A 16801-nucleotide genomic window follows, 5' to 3' on the forward strand; every position below is an offset into this window, starting at 1 on the left:
AAGGCAAGTGTATTTTTTTGGTTCACATTTGTATTCCCAAGTACCTGGCATGTAGCAGGCATCCAATAAATATCAAATGAATGAATGATTTCACATAACAAGAATGGAGGATTCCTTAAAATTCATGGCACTGCAGTAGGTGCTTTGGAGACAGTCTAGCTTTTAATCTCATTAGAGAGTTCGAACACACAAGTGGAGTTGAGTGACCACAGAAAGGCTGCAGGTAAGCGACCGCCTAAGTGAGTAAGGTTTACGTGGGCACTCTGAAGAAACAGGATGGGCCCCACCCAAAATGCGGTTCCCATGTCCAGACTGATGACGCCTTGCGCATAAGTAGAAGGCACAAAAGAGTTTATTACTCACATAATGAGACTTTCTGGGCAGGGCAGGGGAGCTCCCAGGCCGTCTGAAATCGGCTTGAGAGAGCCCGGAAAGGAGGTGTCTTGGGGGTGTTCTGGTCGTTGGGGAGTGGGGCGGGGCTTGCACAATACAACTTCCCTTCGGCACCAAAGCAGGGAGCACCCAGGCTTACCTGTCGGCTTGCCCTGGAGTGGAGCCGAAGAGGAAGAGGGAGGGGTAAGGATTTAAAGCGATCAGCAGTCACACATCCTTTATTAAAGGTATCAGCTCTGTGAGTAGTTGCAAGTGGTCCACAAAAGAAGGGCAGGAGGGCTGTGCGTTCCAGGTTAGAGAGGAGGACGTGACTGATTTTGGACTGGACTTTCACAACTTGTAGAACCTTGACAAACAATCATGACCAGTGCAGGAAAGGAAAGGAGTGGAATTTGGTGGAGAACAGGACCACTCCCGTGATGAAACTAGTGAACAAGGCACCAAGTTGGGAGACCGTCTGGCACGTTTCCAGGGCTGAGGGCAGATGTGTGTGGACAGAGGAGGGCAGAAATGGGCCACCTGGTTAGCTGGATGGACTTGGGGGAAGCCCTAAATGAAGAGATTTGATTCACATGTTATGCCTTGGGATTTAATGCTTAGGGAAGCAGGTGACACAGAGAAATTTTAGAGTTGGCATTAACACAAAGTCAGTGATTCTAGAGACATTTTGAGAGAGGAATTGACAGGCGTTGCTGGCAGAGTGAGTATGGGAATGAAAGAGAAGAGTCACTGAGTTCAGGTGTCCGGGCTCCGTGACCAGAAAAATCACAGCATCCCTTCTTGTCCCTCTTCCCACGCAGTACCCTCAAGGGAGGTGCTGCTCAGTCTCCACAGCTAATCATTTCCCAAACCTTGCATATTATTGGAACAGTTTGTGGACGGTAAGCTGACCAAAATCCTTCCTCTACCTTGAGTTTACCGGGGTGGGGGGAAGATTCAAGACTCCAGAAAAGAGTATAAATGAGACAGAATTATGTCTATAATACCACCTTGCCCCCCCCCCCACAACCCCCAGCACAATGCAGATGACAGCTTTCTGGACAAACTGCATTTCAGAGCAAGATTCCCTGAAATTTTTCAGGCACTTTCATCAATGGAAGAATTCTATAATCTGGATCGGGACATTGAGGGATCCGCCAAGGGCTGGAAAAAGTTTGTCGAATCAGAATGTCCTGAGAAGGAGAAGTTCCCCCACGAGTGGAAGCACAAGACAGGCCTGCAGCGCCTCTGCATGATGAGAGCCATGCGGCCCGACCGGATGACCTATGCCATGAGGTAGGGGCAGGGTGGTGGCGAAGCCAGGGTGGGTGTGGCCAGACCAGCAGGGCTGAGCACAAAGGCCACAAGTTTATCGTGATGGGAGCCTTTGTACCAACAACCAAACTCCCATGAGGCCCGTTGCTCTGTGTTTGCCATGTACTGTCTTAATATCTAAGTGGACCATTTGGGAAGAGGTGCTCACCAGTATCAGCACTGGGAAGGATGCGGATCACATCTAATGTTGCAGAGATGTGAGATCCAGAGGACAGATGGAAAGATCATCCTTGGCAGGAAGAACACCCCTTTCGTTACAAAAGACAGAGAGAGGTGGGTGTGACTGTAGCAAAGGTGGTAAAAGCATGGCAGGAAATTGAGCAAGGTTTTGTCTCATGACTTCCACTCCCTCTGAGGAGTAGGAAGCAAGATCCTCGCTGCGTTTGTGGGAAAGGGGAGGTGGCAGGGTTGGAGATTTGAGGAATGTGCAAAAGATCTGAAATAGGATCTGTGAAAAAATGGGAGACGGCTGACCAGGGAAACTCAAAGAATTCCAAGCGGCATTGAGGGCCCACCTAGTGAGATCCTGCATTTGTAAGGGCTCTAACCTTCACCACTGGATGATTTTCTACAGCTGCATCCAACAGCCCTAGGGTAGATTCAGAGCATGGATCCCTGGTGGAATAAGAGTTAGGGAAGGGAGGTGTGTGGTACTGGCAAGAGAATGATTAGAAGTCACAGGCCATGCAGTCTACAGAGACTGCGAATTAGCAGCTGCCTGGGGCTGGAGGGTAGGAATAGGAATTCCCTAAATAGGCAGGAGAATCTTATTGCAGGCTTAAAATGCTCTAAAACTGGATTATGATGAAGATTACAATTCCGTGAATTTATTAAACATTATTGAATGGTATACTAAAAATTGGTGAATTTTATGGTATGTTGATTGTACCTCAAGAAAGTTGTTTTTTAAAAAAAAAAAAAGAAGTTACAGGCCATGGAGCCTACACTGAATTGAACAAGACTTGTAGTGACAAGAATAAGGGGATGATTAAAAAAAGAAAGAAAAAAAAACACCAGGGAGGCCAAGATACTGAAAATCCTGCATTTGTGGCACCAATACAGGTAAAGAATAAGTTAACTAAGGATAAATTAACTAAAAGAACTATAAGGATGGAAAGCTTTGGTCAGAGAGTGAGATGTTTCCATGTATGGTTTCAGACATAGAAAAAGTTCCCTAGTAACCACAAGGGTGAGGATGTGGCCTTGGAATCAGGGGGCTGACATGGGGAAGAACTGAAGATTGTTAAGAACCTGGAGGACTGTCCACATGGATGCACATTAGCATCACTCAGGCTGGTGGAGAGATGGTCCATGAGCCAGAGTCCAAGTGATGTGCGAATGAGTAAAGGGACCAAAGGGGCAGTGGACGACATGGATGTGCAGGGGTCGTGGCGGCACGGTCAGGGCAAACGAGCCTCGGTGGAGCCACACGAGTGGGAGAGAAAGGGTTTAGAAGTAATGGTCATCCGTGAGCAGGACCGTAATCGCAGCTCCCAGGCCTGAGAATGAGCCCAGCTGAGAAGGGTACAGGGAAAAGAGTGTCCTTGCGGGAGCTTTTAAGGCCAAGAGTTAGGCCGGATTGTCAGAAAGTGGTTACAACTGCAAGGTTTTGTTTAGCCCGAAATGGGACATAGGAAAAGGAACATTGATAAGTGGAGTAAGGTGAAAGGAAACACAGAGAATGATAGAACATGAGGGACTAGAAGCCTGGAGGGCCTTAAATCATGGATAGGGATGGAGGATCCCAGGGGTATGATGCATGGAGGGTTTCGCTGCCTGCAAGCTCTCCGACGGCGTTGCTCCTGGCAGTCTTCTGCTGGGCGGTGGTGGTGTAACAGGACACCCCAGCTCCACAGAGGAGTCAGTGGTGGCCTGGCCGGATGGGGATCCAGAAGGAGCCCTGATCTAGGTGAGCAGGTGCACACCAACAGCACAGGTTGTAAGTGTCGACTTAATCAGTAAGCAGTGCTTGGCGTTGGTCCTAGCTCCGTAACTGCCAAGCTGCGATCTTGAGCACATCCTTCCATTTCTCTAGACCTCTGTTGCTCAAATGTTATTATTCTGTAACTGATATACACACATGGACCTTCTTTTTTTCCTGGCAGAGATTTTATTGAGGAGAAGTTAGGAAGCAAATACGTGGTGGGAAGAGCCCTGGACTTTGCAGCCTCTTTTGAAGAATTGGGACCAGCCACTCCCATGTTTTTTATCCTGTCTCCAGGGGTGGACCCACTGAAGGATGTGGAAAATCAAGGTAAGAAAACCTCATTATGGAGCCAAGGCTGCACCAGCCCCATGCACTGTCACTCTGCGTCTGTCAGCTTCTCTTTTCCTGATTCAAGGTTCATTTTGCAATGCTTAATATTTGCTAACCATACAGAAATCAGGGTAATTGCTGAACCAACCCCAGGGGGTCATGAACAGAGGGAGGACTGCTCTGGGATATAAGGTAGCAGGTTCATGAGGAGACCTTGTCCCACCACCCACCCACCCATTCCCCTTCCTGTGGCTGGAGCAGTTATTCTGAAAAACAAGTCCAGTCCTTTTACAGGCTCCTGGCACCCTCAGGATGAAGTCCACACACCTTCACATGGCTTACAGGGAGCTTCGTCCTCCAGCCCCTCCCTATCTCTCCAGCCTGTTTTCCATTATTAGTTTCCTATTGCTGTTGTAACAAATTATCACAAACTCAGAGGCTTAAAATAACACTACCTATTATTTTACAGTTCTGGAGGTCAGAAATCATACATGGGGCTTACTGTCTCCCCCTTTCCCTCATAAGGACCCCTATGACTATATCAGGCCCACTCAGATAACCCAGGATAGTCTCCCCATCTGGAGGTCTTTAACCACATCTGCACAGCCTCTTTTGCCTGTAAAGTCACATATATTCACAGATTCCGGGATTTAGAACATGGGCATCTTTGGGCACTCCTTATTCTGCCTACATTTCCCTACTCGCCTCTTTTTCACTCTACATGGAAGCCATTCCATTCTCCCAAACATTCTGTTCCCCCTCTGGCATCCCCTTCACCAGGCTACCTTCTACTCATCCTTCAGATACCAGTTTCAATGTCACCACCTCCAGGAAGCCCTACTTGATTTCCAAGGTGCTGGGTACCCCTCCCCCATGTGCTCTTAGAGCACCCTTCTGTCTATATATCACATTGTAATCGTCTAGTGACTACTACGGTGTCTTCATGTGAGAGTGAGAGCTCTGGGAATAGATGTCCTTTTCAAGGTAGTATTTAAGTTCCTATCTCTGTATTTTCACGTGCTAGGCACTCAGTAAATAAATACATTAAATAGGACTTCCCTGGTGGCGCAGTGGTTAAGAATCCGCCTGCCAATGCAGGGGACACAGGTTCCACCCCTGGTCTGGGAAGATCCCACATGCCACGGAGCAACTAAGCCCGTGCGCCACAACTACTGAGCCTGCGCTCTAGAGCCCATGAGCCATAACTACTGAGCCCACGTGCCACAACTACTGAAGCCTGCACGCCTAGAGCCCATGCTCCACAACAAGAGAAGCCACCACAATGAGAAGCCCGCGCACCACAACAAAGAGTAGCCCTGGCTCGTGCAACTAGTGAAAGCCCACGCACAGCAGCGAAGACCCAACGCAGGCAAAAATAAATAAATACATTTTTAAAATATATGTTAAATAAAGAGATGAGCAAATGGATGACTAATCAAAACTATAAAACTAGCAAAACTAGGGAGTTCCCTGGCGGTCCAGTGGTTAGGACTCCACGCTTTTACTGCCATGGCCCCGGGTTCAATCCCTGGTCAGGGAACTAAGATCCTTCAAGCCTCGTGGCACGGCCAAGGGGGAAAAAAAAGCTAGCAAAACTACACATGTTGCAAAGTTAAATAAAGACTCAGCAGGTTTTTACAGAGCCAGGTCTTCATGGATGAGAATCCAGACCAGGTAACACACCTCCACGAACAGTCTATTATTCCGCGTGTAATGAAAGGAATCTACACCGGGTGTAGACTTAGAGCCTGGTGTTTGGCTCTAAAGAAGAGATGAGTTCTGTATAAGGGAGAGAATTATCTTATTCACTAATTTAATGTATATTTTTGTAATCTCCTAAAAAGTTCAAGTAACATATTTTTTAAATACCTATAATAAAGAATTTAAAATGAAAAGCAATAGTTCTCAGCTCCAGCCCTTCCCACACCCAGTCCCCCTTCCCAGGCACTGGGGTTTTGCCTATTTCTGAATTTATTCCTTCTGACAATTGCTTCTCTATTTCCTACTAATAATTTATATCGCTATTTCTGAATTTATCAAGTTTCAGTATCTATTTATTCCCGGATATGAAAAATAAGAATTTAGTTCCCATTACTGCCAACCAATTGGCTTCATCCTAGATTTGGTAGCATAAGTCATCAGGAAAAAAATCATGGGAAGTAAAATTTCTGAATCCTTGGGTGTCTAAAAAGACTTCAGTTTTACCCACATACTCTTTTGATAGGTCTGCTAGGTCCAAAATTATTTTTATTCAGAATGTGTCCACACCGCTCAGTCGTCTCCTAGAATTCAGTTTTATTCATATGAGGCCATATGCTAGTAGGGTGCTATTCTTCCCTTGTTTCTTTGTTGGTGACCTATTTTTATTCCCTGGAAACTTTAGGATCATCTTTCTACCTTGTGTTCTGACATTTCATGAGCTGAGTTAGGTGTGGGTCTTTTTCATTCACCTGCTCAGCACTCAGCCTGCCTTTTCAAGTGGGAGAGTCACACCTCTCTTTATCTCTGGAAATTTTATTCTATCATTTTTGGTAAATATCACCACCATTCAGCAAGTTGCTCATGCCAGAAACCTGGGAATCAGTCACCCTAGACCCCTCCTCCACTACCTACCACATCTAGTCCTATTGATTCTACCTTCTAAATGTGTTTCAAATGAGTCTAATTGTTTCACTGTGTCTCCCTCCTCTGAGTCACCACAGTCTCTCACTGGACTATCACAATAGCCTCCTAACTTATCCCGGTTCTCCTCCCCCACCTGCAATTTTTGCTGCTCTTACAGCCAGACTCATCTTGCTGAATCTCAGATCTGACTGTTATCACTCTCCCACTTAAATCGCTCTAGTGGTTCCCCACTGTTCTCAAGGTAATGTCCAGTACTATAGACATGGTCTGTGTGACCTGCATGGCCTGGCCTTTCTGTCCAGCCTTGGATCTTACCTTCCCTCAAACTCACACTTCTCTGACCACATGGCTCTTTTAGGTCCATCCATCATGAGCCCTCCTGCCCCAGGGCGTCTTCTCAAGCAATTCCTTTTATCTGAAATACTTCTCCCCCGCTCTTCAGTCCAATGCCTGCCAATCCTGCAGGGATCAGCTTCTCCTGACCTCTGCACAAGACCATTTGGTTCCCCCTTATACATATATTTGCTGCAGAGCATTTAATACAATTCCATTTAGACCCTTCTTTTACAATTTTAACTTACGTTTGCCTACCTGCCTGTCACTAAGACCCTGGAGGTCAAGGACCGTGTCACCTTGCTTATCATTTTCTTACCAGTGCCTAAAAGCATAACCAGCACAGAGAGGTACTCCGTAAATATCGGTTGAATGAATTAACAAACGGATGAATGAATGAGCATAAGAACTGTTGTTATTGCTACATTATTCCTGACTTTCACTTTTTCATAGATTCTGTATTCTTTCTGTCCCATGGAGGTTTTATTCCTTTCATACTGACAAATCTAGTCTCCTCATTTTTATTCAATATTTTCCTTTTCAGAAGCTTTCATATACCCTGTTTATGAGCAATTTCCTACTATTCTTTGCCAATTGACCCCCAACTATTATTCCATCATGTAGTTTGAAGCTTTCTGTCATTTCAGGCAAGCTGACCTGTCCCTGAACAGTATTGGTTATTTGTCTCTGAATACATCATCTCAGCCCTGCCCTTGGCTTCATCTTAACGCATATTTCCCTACCAGAGGCAATATTGCTGTTCATCAGCTAGAGATTACCTGGGCACCTGAGCCTCTTTCTCTCCCTCTTCCTCCCCCTCTGCGTTCTGGATGGTTTGATTCGTTTTCTCACGCACTCATTTAGAACATATACTCTGGTGACGTCATGTGCTCCACATCTTGGATCTGATCATTCTGCCTGATGGACTCCTATTCTCAGGTTTGGAATCCACATAACTGACTCACTTTCCCCTATGTCCCCTAGGCCCCCGCTTATTCAGGAAACTTACTGTCTCTGTGCTTGGGCAGAGTCTGTGCATCAGACCGTTCACTGTTTTACTCCATGTAGATGCAGACAAAGCTTGGCATCCTTTCCCACCATTGAGTATGGGATCTATGCTCTTAATGCCTTCATTTCTCTATCCCCTTGTTTCTTCATGGCAGTTCTTAATATTGGGCAGGGTTTTGAACCCCTGAGAGTCAGATGAAAGATTTTGTTCCCCCATCCTCACTCCAGCCCTTCTCCCGAAGTGCATGAACCCACAGACAGACAAAATTCTATATATGATTTTGGGAGTTCTCTAAGCTTCTGAAGCTCATCCATTGACACTTGGTTAAGAATCTGTGCTTTTCTAAGAATCTGAAAAAGAATAGGTATATGTATATGTATAACTGAATCACTTTGCTGTACACCTGAAACTAACACAACATTGTAAATCAACTATACTCCAATATAAAATAAAAATTTTTTAAAGAATCTATGCTTTTCTGGCAGTTTTGTGCCTCTTAGTCTCCTCCAAGATTTTCCTTCCTCAACAGTTTTGAAGGAGGAGGAGGACAGAATTCCATCCACTTTCCTTGGCCTCTGTTTTAACATGGACCCACTTCCACCCACCCGCACAGCATTCCTTCTTGCCTTCGCAGATTAATCCTTTACCTTCTGTCTCTTCTCATCACTTCTTCCTGAATGAGCCACACTTTCTTATTTGTACGATTATTTTTGCTTTTGCTTCATCTAAAAGCAATCACCCATCATTTCTAATCATCCCCTAATACCTTCCTCCCAGGGTTACTGTGAAGATAAAAATGAAATCTCAGATGTGAAAAGGCTTTGAAACATTAAAAGTACAGTAGCATTGTACGGCATTAAAATGACGACGATGATGCGTCTATTCTTTGAGGCAGCTCGGTTTGCTCCTTCCTTTACATCCTTTTGTCACATCCTTTCAAAGCACACCATCGTCCTCGGCCCTCCCAACAGAGGACCTCCCCTTTCCACCCTTACAAGGCACCTTCTCTGGTCCTTCTTTGACTTGACCCTTGCATGATCTTGCTTGGTTTCCATCCTCCTTTGTCCAATTACCTGGCTTTGACAAAATGTTTCCGTTTATCTACCACTTTGGCCTTCCACCGCCTCCTCTTCCTCTTTCCAATGTGCTGGTCAGAAGGAGGAGCTCCTTTAGATTTTTGTCAGCCTGCTACCAGGTGTGTTCAAAGAAACAGTTTTCAATTCGGTGTCTTTGCAGCTAGATCATCAACACTTTGCTTAGAGCCTCTTTTTCATTGTTCCTGACTCCATTCTCTTTTCCTTAAGCATCAGTTGAAGTTGGCTAGGAGGGAGCAAGTACAGTCTTTACAGAGCAGCTTCCAGACTGGCAGAGTGTAGGTTCTGTGTGGAGGGACACTCATCTGTCTGTTCGTGTGCTGGGGGCGGGGGGCACCTCTTCCACTGAGAGGGGGCTGTGCAGGGATGGGGACGGGACAGGGATGTGTGCAGAGGCAGATTCAGTGGCAGTAAATGGAAGGTGTTCTACCAGATGGCAGATGTTTTGTCGGGCAGAGGGAGCAGTAGAGAGTGAAGCAAAGTGCTGAGCATAAGAAGCGGGGCAGCCATTGGGAAGTTTAAAGGAAGAGGGGAATGGCCAACACAGCCAGCTTCTGGACGTGAAAGATTACCAGGCAGTCTCGCGAGACTGAGAATCATCAGCTTGTGGTGGCACCAATTCACTCAGTGTGTTATTTTTTCTCTTGTATTAACGCTTCGACTTGTCCAGGGTTGTGGTTTTACAAAAGTTGGGGGATGCAGACGTAGAATGGGCAATGGAGGGAAGAATTTTATAAGATCATGGCTCAAATGAAGGTTTATTGGGTCCATCTTAAAATAAGAGGGAGGTAAAGATGAGGGTTAGAAAAAACAGAGGAGCCAACGGACTGGACGTTTTGCTGACATAGAATAATATGCGAGGGGGAGTACGAGAGTGAGCCATCTGGACAATAGGAAGTTAGAGTTGTGAGTAAATACGAAAGAATGACGGGTCAGACGTGGGAGAGTTTGCAGGGATAAGCAAGGCCTTGGTGCAGCCACTGGGAATGGGAAACAGAAATGGAAAGAAGTTCTTTGAAGATGAGGAAGCATGAGGCTGGGTGTTGGCTGAGTCATCCATAGTGGCATTAAAGCTCACCAAGATAATGATGAGACAGAAAATATGGAATATTTTAAACCAAGTTCCAAAACCCCTACTAAAAGTGACTCTTGCTGGGAAGTTGATAGAAGGCAGAAAACATAAAAGTTAGCAAGCAATGTAGCCACTAGCATGTGCTTTAGAAGAGAGCACATGTGTTAGCATACGGTATTTGTTTTTCTCTTTCTGACTTACTTCACTCTGACAGACTCTAGGTCCATCCACCTCACTACAAATAACTCAATTTCGTTTCTTTTTATGGCTGAGTAATAGTCCATTGTATATATGTGCCCCATCTTCTTTATCCATTCATCTGTTGATGGACACTTAGGTTGCTTCCATGTCCTGGCTATTGTAAATAGAGCTGCAATGAACATTTTGGTACATGACTCTTTTTGAATTATGGTTTTCTCAGGGTATATGCCCAGTAGTGGGATTGCTGGGTTGTGTGGTAGTTCTATTTTTAGTTTTTTAAGGAACCTCCATACTGTTCTCCATAGTGGCTGTATCAATTTACATTCCCACCAACAGTGCAAGAGGGTTCCCTTTTCTCCACACCCTCTCCAGCATTTATTGTTTGTAGATTTTTTGATGATGGCCTTTCTGACTGGTATGAGATGATATCTCAGCGTATGCTAACACATATATATGGAATCTAAGAAAAAAAAAAAGGTCATGAAGAACCTAGGGGCAAGATGGGAATAAAGACACAGACCTACTAGAGAATGGACTTGAGGATATGGGGAGGGGGAAGGGTAAACTGTGACAAAGTGAGAGAGTGGCATGGACATATATACACTACCAAACGTAAAATAGATAGCTGGTGGGAAGCAGCCGCATAGCACAGGGAGATCAGCTTGGTGCTTTGTGACCACCTGGAGGGGTGGGATAGGGAGGGTGGGAGGGAGGGAGACGCAAGAGGGAAGAGATATGGGAACATATGTATATGTGTAACTGATTCACTTTGTTATAAAGCAGAAACTAACACACCATTGTAAAGCAATTATACTCCAATAAAGATGTTAAAATAAATAAATAAACAAATAAATAAATAAAAATTAAATTAAATTTAAAAAAAAAAGAAGAGAGCACATGAAAGGTTTTTCATACAAGAGTGGAGAAGAAATAGCCTGCAAGTAACAAGACAAGGCTAGAAGGATGTTCCCCTTCCTCCCAGCCCCAGGGGCATGTGGAGCTAGGCGGAGGGCCACGGGTGCTGTAGTGTCCTCAGAGAGACTGGAGCTCGTGGAGGGACGGCCGCCAAGATGCTCAGGGAGGTTCACAGTGCGGCCCGGCTCCTGGTGACACCACCATACGGGGCGCTGGAAGGAAGATCCGAAAGGGAAAGAGGAGCTGAAGGCAGGGGGTGGGGGCGTGGAAGCCATAGCACATGGAATTGGAACTAATCTTTAGCTAAGCCCTCTTTTCCTGTACCCTTTGTTTGTGAACAAAGAAAAGAAGTAGGGTCTTTGTGTGCGGAAATGTCACCGAGGCTATCTAATAATCCCAGCACCTTTATCCTGTTATTTTTCTCTGGAATAAGTTGTTCATATTCTTGGCTCTAAAGCTGACATCAAATCTATTGCCAGCTAGGATTTATAGAGTTTAATAAGGGTATTTCTTGGGTTCATCTCAGTTGAATCTGTAATAACTATTCCTCACTACAAAAAGTCATCATCTTGTTTGGTCTTGTACAGTTAAAGAACACACTATAGTTTTTTTTTAGTGCTTTAAAGACACATCCAATATTGACAGTGTTCTTTAAATTTTCTTGCACAAGTATCAAACTGCAACTTCAATTTCAGTTCCCCTGAAACTAAATTTGTTAAGTACAGACTTTTATTCTTTTTCTCTTTTAAATTTCTCCTCTTTTCTCTTGTGCACCTTACCTTCTTCGAAAAATTGCTCGACGATTCCTTCATGGTATTACACATTTTTTGATCCTTTTGTCTAAAGAATATTATGTAATTTCTCTAAACTTTATTGGGTTGGGTGAATAGCTGGTGTCCAAGCAGAATTGGCTGCCTATATTAAGGTCATTTCTTTGTGTGAAGTCTGTCTTGGGCTTGCAGAGCAACTCTTGAGCATCAGCCTTGCTCCGGTGACCCAGCTGTGACATGTGCGTTTGCGTGGCCCTTCCCTTACTCCATTCCCGACAGTGAGATACAAGCATTCACACCTACGCAGCCAAGCCCCTTCTTGGCTGGCCTCTTGCCTCTCTTCACTCTAATTCGTGAATTAGACGAGAGTAAAGGTTCTATGTGGTGGGAATAACAGGGAAGAGGTTCGTATGGCATAAAGTACAGGAAGCCAAACTACCCGAGTCCTGCCCCTCTTGGCCTCACCTCCCAGTAAGCTTCCAGGGAAAATATATATTATTATTAATATGTTCAGGGGACAAAGCACGGTAGACCTGGCCACGCCCACGCGCGTGCTACTCTTTGAGCCTTTCCCTGTCTAGGATGGAGGCCCAGTGCCTGGCCTTCAAGTGGAGGCTTCACAGAAGGGCAGCCGCACGTGTGCCCGCTCTCGGGGATGCCAACTGAAAAACAAGCACGATGTGAGAGGTGTGAGTTAAGTTTTACTGGGGGCAAAATGAGGACTGTAGCCCGGGAGACAGCAACTTGGAGAGCTCCGGGGGGCTGCTCCAGGGAAGTGGGGGAGGTCAGTATGCATGTGGTTTTGGTGAAGGGGGGGCAGGCAGTCAGGCACACGTGTTGGCAGAAGAGCGGGCGTCACCATGAAGGGCTGGAGTGCTTTACTAGATGTGAGGACGCGTAAGAACTGGGCTCGTGAAATCCTCTCCTGAGAATGTCTAACTATCTGAAGGCCTGTTCTGCCAGTTCTTCCCAGAGCACAGAGCGCCTCATTCCTGGTCTCCACCCTGAACTCCTTTCATAGGGTGTTGAAGGTCAGCGGCTACAGTAGCTAGTGACTTAATCCTTGTACAGGCAGATGGCAAGTGCCAGTGTTTAGTTGGCAGGGATTAAGTGAGGAGGGAGGGGTGAAGCATTTTGTCTAGAGAAGTGCTTCCTTCTCTTTGGGAACAAAAAGCTGGAAGATGCAGCAGCCCCGCCCCGTGAAGGAAGAGGGTCCGTGTGTGAGGTCGGGGTGCACGGCTTCCCACAGCCTGCGATGGGGGCAGCCGCGCAGAGGTGTGCACTTCCTCGTGAACACTCAACGGCATTAGTGGCAATAATGACCACTCCCTGCCCCTTTTAGGTAGAAAACTCGGATATACCTTCAACAACCGGAACTTTCACAACGTGTCTTTGGGCCAAGGACAGCAGGTGGTGGCCGAGGCTGTGCTGGACCTGGCTGCCGAGAAAGGCCACTGGGTTGTTTTGCAGGTACGCCCCCTCTGCCCTGCTGGGGTCACTCTTGACCCCCTCCCTGGCTCGACCCCCGCAGGCCCTGGGCCGCCTTTCCTTCCGTGCCCTCGTCCCTGACCTCACAGTCTTCTCCCTGCAGTCCCGCCCCGTGGGTTCTGCCCCACACCCCACCCTCAGTACTCTCCCTCGCCCCCCGCTCTCTCTGGTTTCACTGGCACCCCGTCCAGAAGGAGGCCTGTTCTCACAGCACTGCATGCTCAGGAGGCCGGCGCTCAGCTGGAGGCCGGATCCAGCGGCGGCAGCCGATCTCATCCGAGGCGTTCCGTGGAGCTCTCCTCTGCTCTGCCTTTCCACGTGTCACGTGTCACAGGCTCTTCATTACACGCGTGACTAGAACGCCACACGTGTAACCAGGACCGAGCCTCTTCACTGAGAGTTCATGCTGGGCTCGGGAATCTGGAACACCTACTGTCATAGGAATACCTGCAGCACTTCTTGTACATGTTTCACTAAACATGTACAAGAAGTAAAGGCCACCCCTCCCGAATCACGGCCTGTCCACTTGTTCCCGTTTACGCAGCTTGCATGGATCCTGGGGCTGTCGGGCGCAGAGTGAGCGGCTGACTCCTCTCTTCTCCCGCAGCCACCTCTGGGAGGGCACCCGTGGCTACGTGGAAACCACTTACGCTATGGCTGTGTCCTTCACTGCATTTTCTTGGGGAAAGAGACATTCCTTATTTACCTTTGGCACCCAGCACACTACTGTGAACACAGTAGACACTCAACCAAAGCCTGTGGGATAAAAGAATCAATGAAGAAATCAGGGAAGGAAGGACACATGGAAAAGCCAGTCCCTCCCCTCCCGTCTGGCTTTGATTACCGAGAACTTCCTCTGTCTCCTGATGACTCACTGTACACTTCGTGCTGTTGGGTTTTCATCCTTAATTATCCCATTATTTATTTGGAGTCTAGCAGCAGAGGGATCTGCTATTCCCTGGGACGCTTTTCCAGAAACAGTGGGAATCTAAGGAGGAAAGAGAATGACAGTGGGGTTCCTGCTTCCTCCCACTGGATCAGCTCGGTGCTGGGAGGGTGTGACCTCCCCAGCTGTCTCAGGCTCATTTGCCAAAGAGACCCCCTTCTGGGCACTAGCACCTTCAGGAACCCAGCCCCCCAGACAGTGAGCAGAGAGCGTTTCCTCCCCCGGTACTTACCGGCTGCCCTGATGTGGTTTCTGAGAGACCTCCAGGATGAAACTCAGAAGCTGGGATTCCTGAAGCAGTGGCAGAGTGTCTCACTGTGGGCCGGTGGTGCTGCCTGTCTCATCGCGCCCTGGCTCTCCAGGCAGCCAGCAAACTCTCCGCTCCCACAGAGTGATGACAACTGACTTCTTTCATTTAACAAAGTTTCATTTCAGCAGTCGCTACTAACTCTTGCATAGCATTTCACAGTATACAAAGCCCTTTCAAATCCATTACCTTTGGTTATTTGCAGCAACCCTGGGAAATAAGTATAGAAAATATTATTGTTATTTCTCTTTTCATGGAAGAGAAAGTAGCACTCAGAGACCAGATTGCTGTGGCCCAAGCACTGTGCTCTGTGCCGATCTGTGTATTTAAGGCTCTGCAAGCAGGCTTCCTCAAATATGTATCAAGGAGCTTTTATCTATCCGTCATAATGAAACATATTGCAATGAAGCAAAGTGACTATCCTTGCTAGAGTGAAAAGTGCATGCTGCAAGGTAGTGCTAAGAAATAAATGTCGTTTTACACAGACAGACAGACAGAAAGGGATTTTGTGGGGGGAGGAGAAGGGCTCAAAGACCAGACAGAGGAGCTTGGGCTTGTAGTAGGAGCTTTCCCTGTCTGGGAGCGGCAGTGTCTCAGTGTGTTTTAGGAAGATAAGTTTGGCAACAATTAGCAGAATGGTTTCGAGAGGGGCAGGGGAGGAAGGAAAGCTAGCTAGAAGGAGTTTAAATCAGTGCTTTTCAAGTCTTAACATGCATACAAATCACTGGAGGATCTTATTAAAATGCACTAATTCAGTAGGTCTGAGTCTGCATTTCTGACTGGCTTCCAGGTGAGGCCAACATTGCTGATCCATGGGCCCCACTTTTGATCAAAGGCTCAGAAAAATCCAGGTGTCAGATATGGGGATCTGGATTTGGAGTGTAACCACACATTAGACCCTTGAAGTGTGGCCCCCAGACCAGCAGCAGCTGCGGCATCACCCAAGAACTTGTTAGAAATGCAAGCCCTCAGGCCCCACCCTGGACCACCTGCATCAACCACTCTGGGATGAGGCCCGAGAATCTTTGTTTCAACAAGCCCTCCAGGGGATCCCGATGCCTGGTCAAGTTTGAGATCCTTGTGCTAGAGAGACTTAGGACACCGAGGGAAGGGATTGAATTGCAGGATACAAGGGGTCCCCATTACTGGGAACCCTAAGACTCATGCTGGGATGTGATTTATTTGAAAGTAAGGCCAGGTCCCTCCTCAAGCTGCCTTCCTGATAATTGTTTAAGCAGATGCCTGTAATCAAGGAGTCCTTCCTTCCCCCTAGAACATCCACCTGGTGGCCAAGTGGCTCCGTACCCTGGAGAAGAAGCTGGAGGAGCACAGTGAGAAGAGCCACCCAGAGTTCAGGGTCTTCATCAGTGCGGAGCCCACGCCCTCCACTGAGGGCCACGTCATCCCCCAGGGCATCCTGGAGAACTCCGTTAAGATCACCAACGAGCCTCCCACGGGCATGCACGCCAACCTGCACAAGGCCCTGGACAACTTCACTCAGGTAGGGGGCCCTGGGAGGGAGGGGAGAAGAGTGCCCCGCCTCACAAAGAGCAGATTCCCTGGGTGGGAGAGTAGCACACAGCTGGGGTGGGGTGGGGGACCGACTGGACTGTGGAGCAGTGCCCGGCGTGGGCGAAATGTGTCCCCTCTGCAGGTGACCTCCAGCCAGTGCCCACCGAGTGCAGCTCTCCATTCCCAGATACACCTGGGGGAGCCAAGCTTAGGGTGTTTCTTTGGCAAGAGGTGTAGGGGAGCTTTCTGCACATCTACAGGCTAACTGAATGCTCCAAGATGGAGAAGGACAGAGTGCTGTACATCTAATTGATACGGTGCACTGGTCACACACTTATTAGCTAAACACACCGTCTTCAAGCATGGGGCTGACGCTCTTGTTCAGATGACGTCTGCATGCATCTCGAGTGTCAAGGGTTCAGATAATCCAGGCAGCAGGTGGTGGGGATCTGGACTGGAATGTAACCGTGTGTTAGACTCACAAAGCGTGGCCTCCAGACCAGCGGCAGCAGCATCACCTGGGCACTTGGTAGGGATGCAAATTCTCAGGCTCCACCCTAGACCA

At 47.3% G+C, this 16801-nt stretch overlaps 1 protein-coding gene across 1 annotated transcript in view; it reads left to right on the forward strand.

Annotated features, from left to right (window-relative positions):
• Positions 1-16801, forward strand: part of DNAH9 (dynein axonemal heavy chain 9) — a 310542-nt gene that overhangs the window by 270218 nt on the left and 23523 nt on the right. The window contains exons 59-62 of the mRNA XM_082440696.1: positions 1475-1668; positions 3813-3961; positions 13326-13453; positions 15998-16225. Coding sequence (XP_082296822.1) covers positions 1475-1668; positions 3813-3961; positions 13326-13453; positions 15998-16225 — 699 coding nt within the window. The remainder of the gene's footprint in view (positions 1-1474; positions 1669-3812; positions 3962-13325; positions 13454-15997; positions 16226-16801) is intronic.

Source organism: Balaenoptera physalus (genome assembly GCF_965194825.1).
Source record: "Balaenoptera physalus genome assembly, chromosome: 20".
In the NCBI taxonomy this organism is placed as follows: Eukaryota; Metazoa; Chordata; class Mammalia; order Artiodactyla; family Balaenopteridae; genus Balaenoptera; species Balaenoptera physalus.